The sequence below is a fragment of the Manis pentadactyla genome, chromosome 10 (genome assembly GCF_030020395.1).
Source record: "Manis pentadactyla isolate mManPen7 chromosome 10, mManPen7.hap1, whole genome shotgun sequence".
Classification (NCBI taxonomy): domain Eukaryota; kingdom Metazoa; phylum Chordata; class Mammalia; order Pholidota; family Manidae; genus Manis; species Manis pentadactyla.
Genome location: NC_080028.1, coordinates 17,971,902 through 17,986,597, shown reverse-complemented (window position 1 = coordinate 17,986,597; position 14,696 = coordinate 17,971,902). Strand labels below are relative to the sequence as shown.

The 14,696-nt window shown below is 41.0% G+C and overlaps 1 protein-coding gene across 1 annotated transcript in view; it reads right to left on the bottom strand.

The window, feature by feature from the left end:
• Window positions 1-12,982, bottom strand: part of PAH (phenylalanine hydroxylase) — a 62,623-nt gene extending 49,641 nt beyond the window's left edge. The window contains exons 1-3 of the mRNA XM_036891053.2: window positions 12,812-12,982; window positions 10,019-10,126; window positions 1,922-2,105 (exon numbers count right to left, since the gene is read on the bottom strand). Of these exons, the coding sequence (XP_036746948.1) occupies window positions 1,922-2,105; window positions 10,019-10,126; window positions 12,812-12,871 (352 nt within the window). The 5' untranslated portion in view covers window positions 12,872-12,982. The remainder of the gene's footprint in view (window positions 1-1,921; window positions 2,106-10,018; window positions 10,127-12,811) is intronic.
• Window positions 12,983-14,696: the final 1,714 nt, after the last annotated feature.

Below are 14,696 nucleotides of genomic sequence, written 5' to 3'. Positions count from 1 at the left end.
GGAGGACAGGGCAGGAAAAAAGGAGAGATGTCCTAGGAAGGCCTTGAGTGTGTTTTAGAATGTTTCAATCATCAGTGCAGAGATGGGTCCTGTATCATTTTAAAGCATATCTGCCTATTCAAATGCTCTTTGCAGTTACAGAGCCTGAAATCATCTTGACCTAAGTCTTCAGTGTTCTGGCAAAAACTTTTGATTTTACAATGGAAAAAATTTGTTATATTATTTAGGAAAAAAGTAGTTTATCTCAGCAATTGTACTCCTAAGTATTTACCCAAATGAGTTGAAAGTGCATGTCTACACAAAAACCTACACATGAATGTTTACAACAGCTCTGTTTATGATCATCAAAATTTGGAAGCAACCAAGATGTCCTTCAGTAGGTGAATGGATAAATAAAAAATGGTATATCCATACGATGGAACATTATTCAATCATCAAAAGAAATGAGCTATCAAGTCACAGAAAGATATGAAGGAACCTTAAATGCATGTTGCTAAGTGAAAGAAAACAGTCTAAAAAGACTGCATACTTTATGATTCCAACTATATGATATGCAGGAAAAGTCAAAACCATGCAGTAGTAAAAAGAACAGTGACTGCCCCAGGAAGCAGGTATGGAAGGAAGTAGAACACAGGGCGTTTTTAGGACAGTGAAACCATTCTGCATGAGACTGTAATGGTGGATATGTGACATTATGCATTTGTCAAAACCAGTAGAACTGTACAATATAAAGCACAACCCCAGTATAAACTGTGGACTTTTATTTAATACTAATGTATCAATATGGTGCATCAATTATAAAAAAGATACCACATTAATGCAAGATGTTAATAAAGGGGTAAGTGGGGCCCTTTAGTGGGGTAGAAAGGATATATGGCAACTCTGTACTTTCTGCAGTTTTTCTGCAAAACTAAAACTGCTTTAAACAATAAAAAGTCTATTTTAAAAAGAGTTCATTTGAATATGCTTTGGACCCTGAAAAGCAATCGCCTTGTTCCTCTGTATTCTTTTTAGGCTAACCATAATCATAACAACCACAATACTACCATTTATCCAGTTGGGCTGCTCTAAGTACTGTTTAGGTGTGATGCCATTTAATCCTCACAAAAGCTCAATGAAAAACTGAGGTCAAAGCAGTTAAAGGACTTTGTCGGGGGTCTCAAAGTCAGTAAGTGGGAGAAATAGGACTTGCTCCAAAGGCTGCCCCATACAAACCCTTACTTGTAATTCCTATACTCCCTTGCCTTACTCCCCTCCCGGGCACTTCAGTAAGCAGATAAGGGGGCAGAGCAAGTCTTGACAGATAGAGTCATGGGTCCATGAACATTTGCTGAGCATTGTGTACTAAGTAGGGTGCTCAACTCTGAGGATGTTAATATAGTTGAGAGACTCTCCTTGCAAGCAAGGATCTCGGAATTTAGAGGAAGAGACAAATAAACAGTTGGATAATACAATGAAAAGCATAGAAACAAGGCGACAGGGGGTCCCCAGCTCCAGAACTGGATTAGTCCCTTTTCTCCTTTCTCAAGGTAGCTATTTCTTAGAGGAGTAAATTTCCACTGGCTGGAGTGGAGATAACTAGGGAATTGGCCCTGAAGTTGTATTTACACAGAAAGCACCCCAGGCCCCCAAGGCATCTGCCCTCTGAAGATAGGAAACTGAGAGCACAATAATCCAGGAATGAAAAATAGATAAAAATCACAGTAACAGAAAGAAAATTACTTCTATAAGAAATAGTCACCTTGAGAAAGGAGAAAAGGGACTAATATGTATTAAATGTCTGAAAGATGCTAGGCACTTGTCTTAGCCCCTAACCTACATTCTCTAGCTTAATCCCCCAAAGGTTTTCCATGGTAGATATTATTTTTGCCATTATTTTATGGAGAGAATACAGAGACACTTGTGTTGCAGGATTTCTTACCTGTGTCTTTTTTCTTATCCCGGGACAGCTCATGGACCGTGGCGCCGATGTCCTGCCTCAGGATTCTGATGATGTCTGCCAAAACAGGCGTGCTCTGCTTATCCAGATAGGTGAAAAACTCATACTCATCTTTCTTTGAAAGCGAAGGTCTGGATTCGATGTGGGTCAGGTTTATGTCATTCTCCTAGAAAAGAGAATTGGGAGTGTGACACGCACAGTTATTGGAATGCACACAGACCAAACACACAAAACCAGAACAAAACGAAGAGCACAACGAATGCAGAGTGATAAGGAATGAGATTTTTTTTTTTAAATAAGAGTAGAAGTCCTCAAAGTTGTGAAAGTTGTTTACTTTTTCTCCCGCAAAACCAAATAATAAATGGCAAGAGGTGGGGGAAACAGTGCAAATGCCACAGAATTTAACCACACGGAAATCTGCTGAAGGCCTGGAGTTGCAAACATAAGATGTTGGTTTGGTTCAGATGTCCAGGAGAGTGATTGCCAAAAATGTTTATGTAGGAAAACCTCCTTTCCCGAATGAAATTCAGTAGAATCTCAACAATACATCTCAGTAAAGAAATAATATAGAAACACTATTGTTCTGTTTGAATAAGATCCACAGTAGTCAGATTTCTTGCGTTTAAATCATAGTTCTTCATTATATTGGCTATGAGGCCTTGGACAGTTTACTTCTATGCTCTCAATCCTCAGGTTCCCCACCTCTAATTTGGCAGTATTAATAAAAGCTGCTTCATAAATTTGTTGGGAATATTGGATGAGATGATACACACACACACACACACACACACACTGTTAAATACATGGTAAAAAAATGATCTAGTATTATTGCCATTCATATTTTTATATAATTATTTTTCATGCAAGTTATGCAACAAATATATATGTATCAACTACCAGGTTCCTAGACCACTCTTGCAGGTGGTTGGGATACATTAACGAACAGAACATAATAAGGTACTTTCTTTTATAAAACTTACATTTTAAGTTGTGGGAGACGAGTAACAAACGAAAGACAACTGATTAATGTAGTATCTTATAATGATTATTAATGATAAAGGCCAAGAGAAAAAAATATGAAACAGAACAGGTTTAAGGGGATGGGCAGGCATGGGGTGGAGTGGGGAGCAGACTGCAGTGTTACATGGGATGGACACATGAGGCTTCACTGAGAAGGCTGCTTTTACTAAATGTCACAGAAATAATGATCACTTATTATAGCTACTCCAGTGTCTTTAGTTGGTGATACTTCAGCTGTTTGGGGTTTTCTCATGAAAAAATAATTGTCATTTACTTAAACTGATCCTCAAATGTGCATGCTTGATAGCATCTGCTACTTTTTCAGAAAGTCTGATGTCACTGATGTACTTACTGTTCTTAGTGAAGAAAACCAAGGAGGGCCTCTATATTTTATTAAAATAAACAAATAATAGAGAAAGCTTACCTCAAACACTTAAATGAACAACTGTACCTGAAAACAATAATGTTTAATTCAAACAACTCTACAATTTCAAAAAATGAAATGCATCAACCTTGTAGTTCAAGAAGTGTATCATTTTTCCTTTATTGTTAATGGCATATGGTTGAAGAGAACATGGATACTTACAATAGTGATATATTTTCACTTATCACTTTACAGTTTACAATTATTTTCTGTGACCTTCACAACAATCCTTTGAGGAGGTCAAGGGAGATATAAAAATTAAATCAGAGATGAAGGTGCTTTGCCAAGCAGGAGAGAGAAGTCCATTTTTTCCTAACCTCAGAGTCATTGGTCTTCTAAACACATTGCCCTTTCTGCCAAGGATATAGTGAGCATTCCATAAACATCAGCTTTTACTATTGTTACGATTACACGCACAAAAAGTGAAAACCTCTGGGTATAGTAAACACAATAATAAGTAGCCCCACTCAGACACCCTTAGTCCTCTTTCGTCCTCATAATCCCCAAAGCATGTGATGGACCTTTATTTATGAACACCAGCTGCAAAGGACAGACCCTTGACAGTGGTGGCCCAGGTAACCCCATGTGAGGGCCCCATTAGAGAGAGAGAATGTTGGGGAGGGAAGGATAAAGAGATAGCAGTTGCTCTGAAACTCTCTAAGCAAATAGAGGTAACTTCCAAAACAGAGCAAAGAGCAATGTCATCCTTCTTGGCTCAGGAAGAAAGTGAGTAGGTAAGCTCCCCATGCTATTTACCTAAGTTGAAACTTCAAAAGAAGAGCTAACTAATTCCTACCTTGCACAGAGCAGAGAATACAGCAGAGAATACAGCAAAGCCAAGAGCCAAGAGTGGACACACCACTGGCGTGTTTATTTGCAAAGAGTATGGGAAGGTGGGTAGTATAGGGGGTGGGTAAGAGTGTAGGGAGGAAGATGGGCTGGAAGGCAGATTATAGGCTGTTGGTGTTCACCACCCACACCCCACCCCTCAAAATATCACCCCTTAAAATATCACCCCTCAAAATATCACTTTGGGAAGAACCATAAATCAATTCATGCCCAATGACTCAGTTTTTATAATTCTGGAGACCTTATTTATGGGGAAAAATTTCACCAAAATTTGTCAAGTAACTAAATTCCCATAACAGGGGAATGGTTAGGTAGGCTATAGTGTAATCACTTAGTGGAGATTATGCAACTATTAAAAAGCAAGTAACACCAACAAAGAAAACAACATGATACATCACATTCACAAAACAAAGGATAAAAGTCATATGATCACTTCAATAGGTGCAGAAAGAGCATTTGATAAAATTCAACATCCATTTGTGATAAAAACTCTCAATGAAGTGGGTATTCAAAGAATACACCTCAACATAATAAAGACCATATATGACAAATCCACAGCTAACATCATACTCAATGGTGAAAAATGAAATCTTTTCCTCTAAAATCAAGAACAAGACAAGGATGCCCACTCTTGCAACTTTTATTCAACACAGTATTGAGGTCTTAGCCACAGCAATTAGAAAAGAAAAATAAATAAAAGGCATCTAAATTGGAAAGAAGTAAAACTGTCACTATTTGCAGATAACATGACACTATATAGAGAAAACTGTACAGACTTTGCCAAAAACCTATTAGACTAATAAATAAATTCAGCAAAGTTGCAGGATGGATAGAAGTATGTGATAATTTAAACATATTTTTAAACTTTATGCCCAAGCCAAAAAATAGACTAGGGTGAAAGGCATCAAAATAGTTATGATGAGATTATGTAGAACTTCCATTTATTTGTCAAAAGCCTTATAATATTACCTATTTAATGGAAAGAAAAATCTATCTTTTACATGTGAGTGAAGGTTCTGGCTAAGAACACCCAGCCAACTTCTTCAAACTACTTTTTTCCCATTTGGATCAATGTATTAATAATTAACCTAGGTTAGCATGCAATTTCCTTATCAGAGTTTTTCCAGTTTATCCATGTAGCTCCTTGGACACCAAAAATTTTGGTTGCTAAAAGAGGCTTTAGAAACAAAGCTCCAAATCTGATTATGATCATAGCCACCTTTTAGTAAATGGACTTTTATTTTTAAACAAGGGCTCTGTGTAGGTTTACAAACTGGCCCATACACACTCACCAGATCTTTGGGTAAGGAATAAAGGAAGAACTTTTTCCATTACTCCACATGGACATCTGGGCAGAGGCCAGAAAGGTTTAGAGTTAAACATTTCAAAGACAATTTCATAATTTGCCCACTAGTTAACTTATGCACAAAAGATAGTGTAACACATTGATTAATCAAGACTCTTAAGAAAAGAGTGTGGGGACCAGAAAAAAGCAAAGTGAAGTGAAAAATCTAAATTAATAAGGATTGATCAGAAGCCTCTTTCTGGTCCCATTCTTGAGGAAAAACTTCCTAAATAAAACTATAGATACACAGAATTCACAATGGTGAAAAATACGTCTGACCTTCTAGATCTTTTCTTGACCTAAAGCTTAGGGTTCTGCCTTCTCCTCCATTTTATTCCTTGAGAAAAGGAGATGGCATAGTGAAAAGAATGTGGGTTTTGGAATTAATCTGAATTCAAATTCTAGTACTGCTGCTCACTGCCTTTGGTTACATTAGTTGGTCATTCTGAGCTTTGGTTTGTGCATGTTTGAAATAAAGATAATATGTCCTGGCAGCTTAGTGAGCAAAAGAGGAAAAGCACCTCACACTATTTTGGTTTCATTGGAACATACTCAGTAAGAACTTAATATATTCTGCTTCTTTCAACGTGATACAGATACACACTTCCTTGGGAGGCAAAACACACTAAGTTCATGAGTTGCTTTACCCTTTTGCTCTGTTCCTTTCCTGAGAACATGTTTCAAACAGGAGAAGAAAAAGCTGAGCATATTTTCAGACAAGACTAGATCGGAGCTTGGGCCAGTATATGCTGCTGCCTTAGGGAGAGCCTACATGAAGTTATATCCTGGCCTATTTCAGAGGTTTTTCAGGAGGCAACATGAAAGACACTCACAAAGAATGTCCAAATCACTGGTCTCCAGGGAACAGGGAAGAGCTTTTAAAAAGTCATCCAACTGAGCACCTTCCGTATGCCAAAAACTGTTCCAGGTGCTGGGGGATGACAATAAACAAAGCAGGAAAACTCCCTGCCCTCCTGGAGTTTACCTTCTTGAAGGAGACAAACAGTAACTACAATAAATAAGTAGAATATACTTTCTTGTTCTCATGTTCCTCTTTCTACCTTTTTTTTTGCCACCAGAGTGATAAGAACAAAAGGCCCTCTGACCTGCTCCTGTTCAGGCTAGTGATGGGCAATCACAACTCCAGGGCAGCAATGGGTCACAGTAGTCTGTCTAAGTTTTCCCAGTGTGAGATCGAACATCATAATGAACGTTTTAAAAGTAGGCTCTGTGTTGCTATTTCTCTGATATGGCCAGCTCTGAACTGTTTAGCAGCCACAGTGCCAGCTTTCATTTTCAAGCTCTATTCAATAAAAAGGCCATCAAACCTGTGAAAAAATGGTCAGCACCACGTGTATAAATAAACAATGGAAACATCCTAAACATCCACCGACAGGAAAGGAACAAAGTATAGTCACACAATGGAATATATAAAGGGGAAAATGTGTGAGCAAGATAGTTGGGCAAATCTTAAAAACCATGTTCACCACCCTCGCCTCAAGAAAGAAAACTGCAGAGAGTTACAATATGATTCCAATTTTATGAAGCTTAAAAGTGAAAAATATGCCGTATTTCACTAATGGATATCTATATATCACAGAATATGAGCAGATGCATGGGAATAACACATATCAAATTCGGATTAGTAACTGCCTCTGAGGAGGGAATGCAGGGGGAGAAAGTACCCAGGGACTTGAGTCATTTATACAATGTTTTATTTAGACTGTTTCATGGGTGTTCTTTATATCATTACCTCTATTTTAAACCTCAAGGTGTAAATAAAATGAAAAAGTCATTTGGGTTGTAAGAACTTTTTCTCTTCCATGAAACTCAAAGCTCTTCTTATTTTAATTGAAGGAAAAGTAGTCCCTGTAAACATTTCACTGCTCATAGCTGCTGTGGACCTAAGGCCAGAGGGATCAAAGCAACCCTCGTGATTCACTCATGATCCTGCCCTGCTCACCAGGCCCAGGGGTCACAAGCAAGGCCTTAAAGTCCAAACTACAGAGTAATAAACATCTTGTATCTGTCTGGATATCCCCTCTGCTAGGCAGTGTCTGTCCCCAGGAATGCTGAGATTGGAAGATGGTCAAGAACTTGAAGATTCCATGACCTGACCACTTTTTAATTCTCTCACTTCAAGATCATGGATGGTGGGAATATGGGTAGTTATTTTCGTGTACTTTGACACATTTTCTAATTTAAAAGAAAGAAAGAATACCTGGTGACAGACCCCCCTCCCCCAGAGAAGGGCCTTTGGGGGCAGGAGATACCCATTTTTAATCAAACTCCAGAACTGATTCAGATGTGTAGGGACAGTTGTATTTGGCAGAGGTGTGAGGTGTCAGAAAGAACTGGTGGGCTTTGGAAGCCATGATCCCAGGTTCAGTCCCATCTCCACCAAGCATTAACTGTGTGATCTTGACCAAATTACTCAGCCTCTCAGAACCTCAGTTCCCACATCCATAAAATGGAGTAATACTTTCTCCACCAAGTTGAATGATGATCAGATCAGATATCATCACATGATATAGTTCCACACACACTAGAATTTGATATTCTCCTTTCTGTAGGCATTTTGAATGATTATATCATAACTCTGCATTTTTTCCAGGCTGTTAAGAAGCAGGGAAGGTGAGCTGGCCTGTACAATTTCTAGAGTAATTTCTGAAATACCTTTGGAAAAAAAAATTAATACCACAACCCTTCACCAATCACCCAGGGAAGTTACCTCTGTTTTCTCCTCTGTAAAATGGGTATAATAACACCACTATTGACCAGAGCAGTTGAGATTTGGGATAATGCTTTAAAAAGTTCACCCAGAGTATACACACATGAGTGCATGCACACACACACATTTGTCCAGTTCTGGTAATTAAGTTACTTGTGGTTTATTTATTAGATTGAAAACATCCTGTTAATTTACTATTTTTTTACTTTATTAACTCTGACTAAGGCCTAACCTCTCAAGGGGAAATGTGGATTAACTGTCTAATATAAAAGCTAACATGTTACAGAGCATGTTACAGATATGTTCTTTCTCATGAACAGTTTGTCATTCAGAAAGTACTCAGTCTTCTCTGCACTCATTGCTTGCTCTCACTCAGACAGACATGCCTGTCCCCCATACCACCCCCTTTCAGATAGCCAAGTTTAATTTTTTTAAAATAGACTCTAATTTTTTTAGAACAATTTTAGTTTTACAGAAGAATTGAGAGGATAGGACAGTGGATGCCCAGTACTCTATTTCCCCTATTATCAACATCTCATATTAGCGTGGAACATGTGTTGTAATAATGAGCCATTTTGGTGCATGGCCATAACTGAAAGACCATGTTTTACCTGAACTTTCTCTGTATCTAACGTCTTTTCTCTGTCCTAGGATCACATTCAAGACACCATATCGCCTTTAGTGGTCTTGTCTCTTTAGGATCCTGTTGGCTGTGACAGTTTCTCAGATATCCCCTGTTTTTGATGGCCTTCACAGCTCTGGGGAGTATGGGTGGGGTATTTTGTAGAATGTCCCTTCCCTGGGATTCGTCTGCTCCTTGCTACAACTAGCCTAGGTCTCGGGAGGAAGACCACAGCGGTGAAGTGTCATTCCCATTTTGCCCTATCAAGGTCCATGAACTGTCACTGTTGATGTTGACCTTGATCACCTGGATAAGCTACTGTTTGTTGAGTTTTCCCACTGAAAAGTTCCTCTCCCCCACTGCTTTTCCACACTGTCCTTTATGCAGGATGCTCTGTGAGGCCCACACATAAGGAGTTACGCTCTTCTTTTCTGAGCACAGAGTACTTTCTTAAATTATTTGGGAGATTTGCCTCTTCTCCATTTATTTATGTACTCAGTCACCAGATAAAATTTTATTGAAGAACACTGGGTAAAAATTAGCTGTCTCAAAAACATTTTTCTGAAAAACTAGGACAAAAGAGTATAAAAAAGTTTAATTTCCTTTGCTCATATTTAAATGTAATTTCATTCTTAATTGAACATTTTGTATATGCAATACTGAGTCTGTAAAGATATAAAGATGGTTGAGCCAAGATTCCCTGCCAGAGGAAACTGTCCTCAGGCCCAGACAGAGATGTATACACTGAGCAAGGCACACCAGTGCTGTGATAAAGCATAAAAAGAGCTTTGGGAACACCAAGGAGATAGTTATTAGTTTGAGGAAGGCTTGATAAAAGAGGTCTGGGGCCAGGGCTATCTTCCTGGGTGTGCAACCAGTCATTCTGAATGATTCTAATTACATATGGAGAAACTAAAGCTCAGAGAGAATGAAAGACTTAACTAAGGTCACACAGTTGGTTACTGTAACAGCCTGAGGTGAAAATCTAAGTCTTCCAGACTTGATCCAGACTTCACTGCACCTAAGCAGAAAATAACACAGAAGTCTGCTATGACATCGCCCAAGGCAGAAATGCATAAAGCACTTACCTCAAATAAGCGCAAGACTTTGGCCAGAGCACCAATTTCCTCTTTAAGTGAGAAGATCAGTGATATGACACCGTTTTGATTGGAGTTGTCTTCGATATAGCTGGTTTCCTACAGGATTAAATGTACTTGGTTAAAATGTGCTCCACAGTTTGTGACTCATTCCTATGAACCTCCAAGGAAGAGTTCAGCATGAACTATCTCTTCTACTTAAGTCTTTTGGAATAAAATGAGCTACATTTATTCATTGATGTCACTAATCACCCTACAAATTCAATTTCTTTTAACAAGTGCCTACCCAGTACCAGGCATTATCAGGGCTCTGCAAGGTACAAAGATGGAAAAGACAGGGCCCTATCCTTCAGCTCAAAATGTGGCTTAATAGACACATACACACCAAATTAGGTAACTATAAAACAATCTTAGAGGTGGTATAATATAGTTCAAAAAGTATCTGAGGAAAGCACTGAGAAACACAAAGTGGAAAGAATTTTTATCATTGAGCAAAATCCATTTAACAACAGAAATAGATTGTCATGTTGGGCCTAACAAATATATTCTGTTACCTTTGGAAAAGAGCAGTTTTCAAACTTATAAGCAAGAGTATTCTTTGGCAAGAATGTTCCAGGGGCACCGACTTTGAATCTTAGTGCTTTTGGGAGTCATTGTTGGAGGTGTGTGATTATACACACATGCATCTATTATACACAGATGTAAGACATCTGAAAACGAGATGCAGACACCCTGCCATGAATACACTATACCTCTGTAGTCCAGCAATTATCTGCAGGAGAACGCAGTGTGGGAGGGCAGAGTGCAAGGTGTTGGAATCAGAGCTGGGTTTCAGCACTGGCTTCACCATTCAGAGTTGTGATTTCTGAGTTCCCCTTATCTTCAACTCCCTTGCCCTGTTCTATTTTTCTTCACAGCACTTATCTCTACACACAATTATACGTTCTTTTGGTTAATCTTTGTATTGTTTGTCTCCTTCACTGGGGCAGACACTCTGCCATATCCAGCGTAAAGTAGGTGCTAAATAAGTCTACTGAGTGAATGAATGAGCCAAACATCCCTTGTTGCACATGTGGAGCACTTGACGAATCATATACCTTCAGGCTTTTATCAGAATGACTTCCAGCGTGTGCTGTTCATCTGGGTTGGGAGCTTCAAAAAGGCATAAACTCTGTTTTGCAGACTGTCAGAGATAGAAAGGATCCCAAAGACTGTTCTAGTTTGACACCCCCCCACTCTAGTTTTACAGACACCAGAGCAAGCCTGTTCACCCCAGTTAGATGACTTCCCCAATACGCAGCCTCAGTAACCCCAACAAGAGCCCACATCTCCCGACTCCATGCCTAGCATCTCTCCATAGAGAAGTTATACCTGCCATTGTGCTTGATTCAGTGTTTCTCCCTCCTGCCAAAGTTCCAGACACATTTGGCTGAACAGACAAAGCAGTTCTGGCTACAACTGGCACTTTCCCATGCTCCAGAAATTGTGCTAAAAGCTTTATAGATATTATTTCATTTAACCTTCATATCAATCCAAGGACATGGGTATTTTTATTCCAACTTTTCACATGCATAAATTTTTGGCTCTGCAAAGTTAAATACTGTGCTTTTGAGGCAGAGTGTTTACCAGGGCATGATCCAAACCCTCCTCTTTGCCCCTAGACAATTTGTGGTTCTTAATCTTCTAAGTGCTCTGGGAATAAGGCTTTTAGCTCCCCCAGTTCCCTAACCAGATCACTGCCCTTAACCTCTTCCCATGGCTGTGGTGGCCCCTCCCACTGCCAGCCACACAGAAACTAATGATGATAGAGCCAGGAGCTGCTGTGGGATCTGACGCCCAGGCTGTCCCTCTCCAACACCAAGTTCTGTCTCCCAAGCACCTCGTACCATTTCCAAAGAAAGTCTTTCCCTCAGGACTCAGGAAAATTCAGTCCAAGGTTTTGCAGTCTCTCTGGTTATGCTGAGACATCCACAATCCTCTCTTCTTCAGTCACCCTGTTCTCTCTCGATTGTTCTCACCAATCCTACAGATGACAGATGCCTGCAGACTCTCTTTATCTCTCTGGGCTGGGCTTAATGTCAGAACCCTGGAGTCTAGACGTGCCAGTTGAACACTGTATTCTGAAATTGTTCACCTAAGAAGAAATGCAGCAAATCTCACAGAATGGAATACGTGCCAGGCGTTATCCCAAGTCACGTTTAGGGTTCTCTCATATTCCAAGTCCAGAGCTGGATCTTGTTCGTTTTCTCCTCTGTTTAATTTTCTCCTTCCCCAGCTGAGTAGGTCTGAGACCTCTCCATGCCTCATTTTCTCCCAAAGGTGAAAAAAGGATATAATTTCTCACAAGTTTTATATTTTGATACCTGGCAGACAGCACGTTAGAAACATTACAGAAGAGAAGATCTAGAAGGGCCCCCACCTCCCATTTCAGATCGTTTAAGACCAGCTCCTTCAGTACACAGAAGAGAAAAAAAGGCAACAGAGAGGAACAGCGATTTGTCCAAACACACACAGCTAGTTCGTGGCAGCTCTAGAGGCCAGATCCCCAACTCCTAAGGCAGTTTCCTCTCCCTGAAAGCCACACGGGGTGGATGTTCTTCCACTGGGAAACAATTGTTGAGGACATGTGTTATCTGTGGAATTCCTGGACATGGTCATTGTGTTCAAATGAATTCAGAATTAGTGGCGAGCTTATGGGAGTGGGGAGCCCAGACATTCCCCAGCCTTCTTTCCCCTGGAGGCCAAGATCCCCTCCCTGCGCGGCCAAGGGCTGCCCTAGCTCACCTGTCCATCGTCGGAGAATTTCCTGCCCAAGCCTCCGGTCTCCAGGACCTCGGCAGACATGCTGGCGCGGCCAGTGGGGTCTCTAATTCTAGGGCAGCCGCAGGCAGGTTCGCAAGCAGCGCGTGTGCTGAGGTTTTTAACCAGGCGTCAGGGAGGAGGGGAGAGGTTCCAAGGGTGCCCCCGCTGGCAATGGCCAAACCACCGCCCCCGGTGGGCGTTGTCCTGACGCAGGGGCTCCGGGACAGCGGGCCAGGGCCGCCCGAGGGGAGGGGACGGGGCAGCGGGCCCGGGAGGCGCCCCTTGGGTGCCCGCCCTGGACGGAGGAAGGAGCCGCGCGAGCGCAGGGCCACCTGTGCGCCGGCGAGCAGACGCGATTGGCATTTCCGCCACCCTCAGCGCTTGGGAAGCGGGTCCCTGCAGCGGGAGCAAACCCGCGACCATCCGATCACACAACTATTTTAAAAAACCATCTTTTTTCCTCTCCCTACCTCCCCATGGAAGCAGGGCCAGGATCCTAATTTAGATTGAGGCGGGATGGGGGGCGGGGGAGTCCTTTCTATTAACCACCGAGCAAACTGCTTTTCTGTGCTTTGACTCCAGAACTTTGCAAATCGGTGACATTGTGAACGCTGAGCACAATGAGAGCACGGTGAGAGCTCGTCCTGGGATAAAATCCAACTGTGTGTCCTCAAAATATTTACGTAACTGTCGAGAGCGCCCAAAAGAGGGTTGTGAAGCCACCTTGCCTGGAGGGTTTAAGAATATGAAACAGAATAAAAACGAGTAATGCATTAAACATTTAGGAAGTTCTTGCCACATAAACACTCAATAAACAGAAGACACTGTTTAAACTGGGAAAACCCATGATCATGGAGGACTGCTGTGTGTCCCTGGGATTCCAGGCACTGGGGACATGGCAGTGAACGGAGCTAGAGGGCCCTGCTTCCCCCATCAGGCTGCCGTTCTGGGAGGCAGGCAGAAAATAAACAAACTTTCTGAGGAAAATGAAACATGGAATGGGCTAGGAGCTGGCTGCTCAGTGTTGGAGAGTGGACACTTTCAAGTAGGCAGGAAGATGTCATTCACCACATTTTTTCAGATCAGGAAACTGAAATGAGGCATGCACTGCCAGGCAGGAAAAACAAAATATAAAAGAACCTATCAAAAGCAATGCCAGAGGTTCGGAAATGATGTGAAAAAATCAGGGACATCAAGGCCTTGAGTATCTGCCTAATATTTACACAGGAGAAGATGATGGGCTGAGAGAAAACAAGCCAATAATAGAGGTTGCTGGCAATCCACCTCCCCCCTCCCATGATTCTTTGACATAATGATCAGGCATCTGCCAAAAAAGGAAGAAAAAAAAAATCTCTATTTGGAATTCAAAACAAATGGATTCCTGGTTCCACCACTGATTAGCTATGTAGTTTTGGGCAAGTCGGTGCCTCAGTTTCTTTGCCTTTAAAGTGGAAGTTTTAAGGGTTGTTGTTTAGGATTCCCTGAGCTTCTGTGCTGTGCAAGGTTTTCTACTGGCTGCTAAGAATAGAGACATAATTAAGTATAATTTCTGTCCAAAAGGAGTCTTTGGGTGTCTGATGTTTCCCGCAGTAAATCGGAATATCAGTGTTGGATATGGAAGGGCAAACCTTGACTTCCACCATCAAGAAAACATATATTCTTTATTTGACTCCAACACTTGTCTAGTGTAAAATGAGGAGTTTTCCTCAGCTCTATTGTGGCCTTACAAGCTCACTTCATCCCCTCAGGCTGGCCTACTAAGGAGGCACCTGCATTATATTAAGATGCAGTAAATAAAAGTCAATGATAACAGCCTGTTATTACCTACACACAGTATGTTAGACCCTTGCATCAAGCTCTCCACATG